Below are 8,830 nucleotides of genomic sequence, written 5' to 3' on the forward strand. Positions count from 1 at the left end.
GCTTTCTCTCTCCTAACCAAATAACAACTAAATAACGGGTAAATTACATCCATGACCACTCAAATTTACCCATTTTAATATTATGGTCTCTGCACTTCAATTCTTAACAATATGGCCACTGAACTTTACACTTTTTTAATACCAGTGGCTACTCAATTTTAATTAACTCCTCAAAGTGACCGTTAACGATCGTTAAGGACCTCAAAATGAAAATATTTAAGAATTAAAATTGTTCAGAACGACATTTACCATGAAACCATATTTTTTATTTTCCAAAATCACATTTTTTGGAGCTTTCTCTCTCTAAAAAACCACTCTCTCTCATAACAAAATAACACCTAAATGACTTCAAAACAAAAATTTTCAAGAATTAAAGTTCCTTAGAATACCATTACGCTTTGGTTTTTTTATTTTTAGGCCGTCAACGGTTGTTTTGAGGCATTGAGTGACCACCAATGTTAAAAAATGTAAAGTTGAGTGACTATAATGTTAAAATGCTATGATGTTAAGAATTGAAGTTCAGTGGTTATAATGTTAAATGGGTAAAGTTCAGTGGCCATGCATGTAATTTACCCACTAAATAACCTCAAAACGATTTTTTTTTTAATTAAAGTGGTATAGAATATCATTAATTCTTGATTTTTTTTTTTATTTTGAGACAGTCAACCGTTATTTTGAGCGTTGAGTGGTCACAAGTGTAACAAAGTGTAAAGTTCAGTGGCCATGGATGTAATTTACCCATTTATACTATATATAAAACGCACTCTTGTCTATTTGCTGCACTCTTCAAATCATCTAACTCATCATTTGATGAACTCACTCATTTTCTAATCTACAATTACATATAAATTAAGATTCATAAAGTCATCCAAATCATGGAAAATATACTAGTTATAGCATTGTTATTGATAGCATCAACTGGTTTTGGAATTGGGGGAGTAAATGGATTAAGGATGGATTATTACTTCATGAGTTGTCCATTTGCTGAGCAAATCGTGCAGAATACAGTTTCTACTGCTTTGCAAGCTGATCCTACTTTGGCTGCTGCTCTTCTTAGAATGCATTTTCATGATTGCTTTATCCAAGTAAGTAATTTTTATGTTTTAATTACTGTTTCCTTTATCTGTAAATTCTAGAAAAACCCGACTGTGATTTCGTTAATTTGCAGATGAGTATTAGTGTTTTGTGTTTTTTTTCCAATAGTAGATTGAATTTTATGAGTTCAAAATGTAACATAAAAGCTAAACTTTACATTTTGATACACTCTCGTAGTTACAAAACTTCAATCAACGTCTCAAAATTACCATTGACGGTCTCAAAGTAGAAGTTTCCAAGAATTAATGATATTCTAAGCAACTTTAATTCTTGAAAATTTTCATTTTGAAGTCATTTAAGTGTTGTTTGGTTAGGAGAGAAAACTCAGAAATTGTGATTTTGGAAAATAAAAAAAATGTGGTTTCACACTAAATATGGTTTTGAATAATTTTAATTCTTGAATATTTTCATTTTGAGGTCGTTAAGGACTATTTTGATGAGTTAGTTACAGTTTAGTGGTCATATGTGTAACAAAGTGTAAAGTTCAGTGGCTTTTATGTTACATTTTATAGTTCAATAGCCAAATAGTGAAAATTGGTAAAGTTCAGTAGGCATGAATGTAATTTAGGTTGATATTGTCAATTTAACTGCTGTTGATCTTAAAATAGCATTTCAAGAATTGAATTTATTTAGTACGAAATATGTTTTTTAATTTTCAAAATCATATTTTTTTTGAGTTTATAGTACCATGAAAACACATTTTTTAATTTTCAAAATCATTTTTAGAGTTTTTATTACCATGGTATGTAAAAGTCATTGATTTGTAAATGAAAAAATAACTGGGTCCTCTATTTTTAGTGATAAAAAAACTACAGATACTATCTGCAAATTAGTGAAACCATATGTTTTATTTTAAATTAACCATTTTTAAGGATAAATTAAAAAAACACAGGTGTTACACTTTTTATCAATAGATGCTTGTGGTGGTTTTTGTCCAAACGAGGATCTAAACATTTCACTTTGTTAAAAACGGGGATTTTTTAGTTTAACAGTATAACAATACTGTTAACGACATCAAAATGGAAAGTTTCAAGAATTAAAGTTGTTTAGTACAACATTTACGATGAAACTAAATTTTTTATTTTCCAAAATCACCATTTCCGGATCTTTCTCACTTTAAACATTCACTTTCTCATTTCTTACCAAACAACACCCAAAATTAAAAAGTTCGAAGAATTAAAATTGATTAGAATATCCATGAAATTTTTTAATTTTAAAGTCGTAAACCTTTACTTTAACCATTTTAACAGTGTTTCTTTTAGAATTTACCCTTCCTTTAATTATGATTAGAGAGAATTATTGATTAATTGATTATGTTTATGTTAAATAGGGGTGTGATGGATCGGTTCTGATTGATTCAACCAAAGACAACACAGCAGAAAAGGATTCTCCAGCAAATCTGAGTCTCCGAGGTTATGAAATCATAGATGATGCTAAAGAACAGCTTGAAAATCAGTGTCCTGGCATTGTCTCCTGTGCTGATATTCTTGCTATTGCTGCTAGAGATGCTGTTTTCTGGGTATGCATCTGTTTTTTAATCGGTTAAATGCATGTTCTTAACCGAACTTTGATTGTTGTTTCAAAATGGTAATTCAATTTCAATTTGTCTAAATAAAATTATTTAAGTTTGAATTTTGTCTCAATAAAGTTATTCCCGCGACTCTAAAAAGAAAAAAAAAATACTGGAAAAATGACATGAATCTCACATCAGCAGTAGGCAGCCACGTGTCGTTTCGGCCAGCTAAGTGGTAGCTGCATCTTGTTTTGGTCAGCAGTGAAAATTGACTAGTGCTGACGTGAAGGTCACGTCATATTTTTAGATAAAATTCAAAGTTGAATGATTTTATTGAGATAAATTAAAGTTCAGCAACCATTTTGAAATAACTGTTAAAGTTCAGTGACTAATGGTACATTTAACCCGTTTTTTAATACATACACAACCTCTTTGAGTTCGCTGTAAAAGTCGATTGTTCTCCGAATTTTGAACACGACTGATTAATTTCTTAAACTTGCTTAAGACAACTTGTTGATTGTCTGAATTTGCTTAAAGTAATACGTATTTCAACTTGTCCAAGTCTTTACTTGTTCTGCCATGTAGAAACTTAGTAGGTTAATTATGTCACTCTAAATAGCTTTAAAAGAATATTGGGTTGCTTTTAAAGTTAGAGGAGTCATTAAAATTTTCGGGACAAGTTTGAAAGGGATGTATCAGGATTTTAACTCCTTAAACTTGATTAAAGTGATACATATTTCAACTTGTCCAAATTTCCACTTGCTCTGTCACATAGAAGTTAGAAGGTTAATCTTATCATTTTAAGCAATTTCAATGGGTTAATCGGTTTCTTTTAAAGTTAGAGGCGTCATTAAACTTTTTGGGACAAGTTTGAAAGGGATGTATCATGCTTTTAACTCCTTAAACTTACTTAAAGTGAATATTATTCGTTTAAACTTGCTTAAACTGATACGTAAATTTCAATTTATCTAAATCTCTACTTGATGTGCCACTTAGAACTTGTGGAGTTAATCATGCCACCAATTAAAGCAATTTCGAGAGGCTAATCGGAAATTAGAGGGGTCATTAAACTTTTCATAACAAGTTTGAAAGGGATGCATTAGGATTTTGATGTTTAAACTTGCTTAAAGTGATATTTACTTTAATTTGTTCAAATTTCCACTTGCCATGCCACATAGAATTTAGGGAATTAATCACGTCAATTTAAGAAACTTCAAGGCGTTAATTGGTCGCTTTTAAAATTACAAGGGTCATTAGACTTTTCGAAACAAGTTTGAAAGGGGTCATTACATTGGGATTTTAACTCCTTAAAACTCGTTTAAAATAACATATTGATCTTCTGAACTAGCTTAAAGTGCTCATATACTTCAACTGGTTCTCCCACCTAAAACTTAATAGATTAAATTAAAGGGGCATTACACTTTTCAGCTTGATAGCGATATATTAGGCTTTTATATTTTAAAAGTGTAATACATCCTCAATTCTTTAAGTTGTCCAAAAATTACAACTGACTCCTGAATTTCAAAACGTTGTAACTAACTCGCTTAGTAGGAGGTCAGTTGTAACGTTTTGAAGTTCCAATCACACACTGTCATGTGCATTTAAGGAGTTATTTGTTCCAAATAAACAAACTGAGTAATTAGTTGTAACGTTTTGTGGGATATTATGCCTATTCTAACACTTGCATAATTTTTAGGGTAAATAATTTATTAGTCCTCTAGTTTTTACCTAACATACTGTTTAGTCCCCCTATTTTGAAAAACACATTTTAAGGTCCCTATCTTTTACTAATATTAACCATGTGGTCCTTTTATCTATTTTTTTATATTTTTAACCGAACATATCTTAACTTTTAGGACAACCACAGTACAATACAAGTTGACTATGTTACTCTGTTATTCTATATATATCTATTTATGCTAAAATATAACGGTTACAAGTCTAAAAAAACTAGATAAAAGGACCAAAGGGTTAATATTGGCAAAAGCTAGGGACCTTATAATGTATTTTTGAAAATATGAGGACTAAACAGTGTGTTAGGTAAAAACTAGGGGACTAATAAATTATTTACCCTAATTTTTATAAGAATTGATTAATTATAAGGTTGATTTGCAGGCAGGTGGGCCCAGATATGAAATTGCAAAAGGAAGAAAGGATGGAAAAAGGTCTAGAATAGAAGATACAATAAACTTGCCTTTTCCCACTTTCAATGCCACTGAACTCATCAATCAATTTGGTCAACATGGTTTTAGTGTCCAAGATATGGTTGCTTTGTCCGGTAAGCATCCGTAACAATTTGATCCGATCTAATACTACGTAGATATTATCTGTTTGGGGTCGGTTTTCATTCATTGAGCTACAAGGCTTTAAAATACGTATACTTATATTAGAAACACACCTTACTAATATAAACTAGTCTAGTGAAATAGCCATACAAAAAAACGATCGGGTGGTCCATAGACGAAAATATATTGAAATTGACAGATATTTTTGGATGAAGTATCCGCGACACCTATTTTTGTCGCCGATTCATCACTAAGTAACGAATGAAATTCACATTTAGTGACGGAAAATTTCCACGCTAATTATATATATTTGTGATGAGAATAAAACTTGACCCTAATGATTTTTAGGATGTACAAATTTAGGTCTCCGAATGAAATGGTGCAAAGTTAACCTTAACTTTTTCAAGCAAGATCAATTTTAGCTTTATGTTATCGAAAATTTTAAAGATTTGGTTTGATTGTTATTTAACTGTCATATCAGACCTTCCAAACTAGCTTGTCGATAAATTGAAGTAGTTTCGTACTTTTTAGTTAACTATTTATAACTATATTAGAAACACATTAAACATTTTAGACACTTTGATAAAAATATAGGTAAATTCCAAAAAAAACCCCTGTGGTTTCACCGATTTCCAAATAAACCCCTGTGGTTTGTTTTTACCAAAAAAAAGGACGTGGTTTACGCCGTTACCCGAAAAACGGAAAATGGGTTAACAGTGTTAAAAATGAGGGGTAAAATTGGAAATTCCGATTTTTTTAATTTTCTCTTTTTTCTTTTTTTCTTTCCTTCTTTCTTTCCTTCTTCCTTCCTTCCTTCCTTCCTTCTTCTTCTTCTTCTTCTTCTTCTTCTTCTTCTTCTCCTTTCTCTTTTTCTTCTTTTTTTTAATCGGAAATCTCAGATTTCCGATTTCGGAAATCTGAAATTTCCAGATTTCTAGAATTCCAGAAATCTGAAAATTCTGGATTTCCAAAATTGGAAATCTGGGAATTTCCATATTCCTGGAAATTTCCAGGAATCTGGAAATTTCCAGATTTCCGATTCTGGAAATCTGGAATTTCCAGAACCCAGAAATCTGGAAATTCCAGATTTCCAGAATCGGAAATCTAGGAATTTCCAGATTTCTGGAAATTTCTAGAAATCTGGAATTTTCAGATTTCCGATTTTGGAAATCTGAAATCGAAACAAAAAAACAAAAAAGAAGAAGAAGGGAAGAGAGAGAGGAAGAAAAAGAGAAGAGTGAGAGAGAGGGGAAGAAGAAGAGGAGGAGGAGGAAGAAGAAAGAAGAAGAAGAAGAAGAAGAAGAAGAAGAGGTGGAGGAGGAAGAAGAAGAAGAAAGAAAAAAGAAAAAAGAAAAAATCGTTTTTCCAACTTTACCCTTTGCCACGTCAGCATTTTTAACACTGTTAACCCATTTTCCGTTTTTCGGGTAACGGCGTAAACCACGCTCCTTTTTTTTTTGGTAAAAACAAACCACAAGGGTTTATTTGGAAATCGGTGAAACCACAGGGTTGTTTTTTGGAATTTACCCTAAAAATATTGTGATTAACTTATATGTGACCGACTTTTTTTTTTGTTTAATATGTAGTAGACTTAGTTGTTAGCATTTTAACAGAGTTTTTTTTTTTCGTAATTATTAGTAACCCGCTAAAAATCTTAGACATAATTCATGTTTGAAATGTTCGATATGAAAGTTAAATAATAGACAAACCAGTCTTTTCCTATTTTTGGTGACGTAAGGTTAAAATGGATCTTGTTTGTAAACGATAAGGTTCAATTTGTAACATTTCATATGTTAAACCTAAATCTACACTTCATATAAAATATCAGGGTCAAATTTGACCCTGATCCCCAAAAAAATAACATATTTTTTTTGCATGAAGTATCAGCGACAACTATTTTTGTCGAGATTCGTCCAGAAACTTTACATTTAGCGACGAAATTTTCACGCTAGATTTATGTATCTTTTATATATACCTAAGGGGTCAATGGACCCTGGACTCCTACACATCCGCCACTGGTCTAGTCACTCCTCTATTTCTAATGTGAATTCAGTTCATTCTTTTCCTTTCCATCCCGAAACTACCCCTCAAAACTAGATCGTTACATAACAATCAAGTTTGGTTTTCATAGCAATAACCACTGCCTTAATTTGATCTAACAGGAGCACATACACTCGGAGTGGCACGTTGTTCGTCATTCAAAGGCAGACTCAACGGTGCAGACACAACGATGGACTCAGGTTTCGCGCAGACATTGTCGAAAACATGTAGTAACGGAGACAATGCAGAGCTAGCCTTTGATCAGACAAGAAACACTTTCGATAATTTTTATTTCAATGCATTACAAAGGAAGTCGGGAGTTCTTTTCTCGGACCAAACTCTATTTAGTAGTCCGAGGACTAGAAATATAGTAAATGCGTATGCCTTCAACACGGCTATGTTCTTCTTAGATTTTCAACGGGCAATGGTGAAAATGAGCTTGCTTGATGTTAAGGAAGGATCAAACGGTGAAGTACGAGAAAGTTGTCGTAGAATTAACTAATTACTAAACCCTTTTATTATATCTCCGATCATCCTCGTGTATCAACAAATTTGATTAAATATAGTATTGTATACTTAATTAAATCGAATCGTTACATAACCAATCTCATAATAATCAAGTTTTGTTAGCAATAATCGTCGCCTTCATTTGTATCAGGAATAATCGCTCCAATACTATGTAGATATTGTCTGTTTCTGCTCAAGTTTCATTCTTCGAACTACGAGGCTTTAAAATACGTCTACCTATAGAAACACACCTTACTAATACAGTCTAGTCCAGCAACATAGCTAGAAAAAATCACTCAGGTGGTCCATGGACGAAAATATATTAAAAAGCACAGAATCTTTTGGACGAAGTATTAGCGACAACTATTTCCGTTGCACTTTCATCACTTGCAACGAATCAAATCCTAAAAATTTCATTTAGCGACAATTTATATATATATATAGGATGAAGATCAAAATTGACCATAATGTTTTTGAAAAGGCTTAATATATCACTAGGCCCTCAAGTTGTCAAAAAACTGCAATTGACTTCTGAACTTCAAAATGTTACAACTAACCCCATCAACTTGCTTATTTGGAACAAATAACCCCTCAAATAGGTCAATATTTGTGATTTTCGGGATTTTCTTTTTTTTTTTTTGCATTTTTGTTAATGTATCATCATATTAGTTAGATGTAGCAACCGATATTTTGGACATCTTTTATTTCCGTTGTAATATTATGTTGTTGTTTTTATTTATTTATTTAGGGGTTATTTGTTCTAAATAAGCAAGTTGATGTGTTATTTGTTCCAAATAAGTAATTTGAGGGGTTATTGGTTCCAAATAAGCAAATTGAGAGGTTAGTTGTAATGTTTTAAAGTTTAGGGGGTCAATTGCAGTTTTTGGACAATTTGAGGGTGCTGATGATGTATTAGGCCTTTTGAAAAAGTACAGATTTTGCCAAAACATAAGAAATAATGCAAATTTAACTATAACATTTCCAAGTAAGATCATTTTTAGCCCTACGTTATCATAAATTTAAAAAGTTTGGTATGACTGTTATTTAACTGTGACATTGGACCTTCCAAATAAGTTTGTCGATAAACTGAAGCAGTTTCGTACCATTTTAGTTAATTATTTGTAACTATATTAGTAACATATATTAGACAAATTGACTAAATAAAATTGTGATTAACTTATATATGACAAACTTAGTTGTTAGCATTTTAACATATTTTTTTTTTTTTTTTGTAATTGTAACATACTAAATATCTTAAACATAATTTATGTTTGGATTATCCAATATGACAATTAAATAACAGTTAAACCAGTCTTTTTAAAAATTCGATAATGTAGGGCTGAAATTAATCTTACTTGAAAATATTATGGTTAAATTTATACCATTTCGT

The 8,830-nt window shown here is 31.4% G+C and overlaps 1 protein-coding gene across 1 annotated transcript; it reads left to right on the forward strand.

Annotated features, from left to right (window-relative positions):
* Positions 1–800: 800 nt before the first annotated feature.
* On the forward strand, positions 801–7,569 carry LOC136228605 (peroxidase 47). Its single transcript, XM_066017036.1, has 4 exons — positions 801–1,085; positions 2,426–2,614; positions 4,724–4,886; positions 7,056–7,569. The coding sequence occupies exons 1-4, from the start codon at positions 876–878 to the stop codon at positions 7,433–7,435; spliced, it is 942 nt and encodes a 313-aa protein (XP_065873108.1). The 5' UTR covers positions 801–875; the 3' UTR covers positions 7,436–7,569.
* The last annotated feature ends 1,261 nt before the right edge of the window (positions 7,570–8,830 follow it).

The sequence above is a fragment of the Euphorbia lathyris genome, chromosome 5 (genome assembly GCF_963576675.1).
Source record: "Euphorbia lathyris chromosome 5, ddEupLath1.1, whole genome shotgun sequence".
Taxonomy (NCBI): domain Eukaryota; kingdom Viridiplantae; phylum Streptophyta; class Magnoliopsida; order Malpighiales; family Euphorbiaceae; genus Euphorbia; species Euphorbia lathyris.

Coding starts and splice junctions, on each gene's coding strand:
- LOC136228605 (XM_066017036.1), top strand. CDS start 876: ATGGAAAATATACTAGTTATAGCATTGTTATTGATAGCATCAACTGGT. Junction 1,086..2,425: donor TTCATGATTGCTTTATCCAA/GTAAGTAATTTT, acceptor TATGTTAAATAG/GGGTGTGATGGATCGGTTCT. Junction 4,887..7,055: donor AGATATGGTTGCTTTGTCCG/GTAAGCATCCGT, acceptor TTGATCTAACAG/GAGCACATACACTCGGAGTG.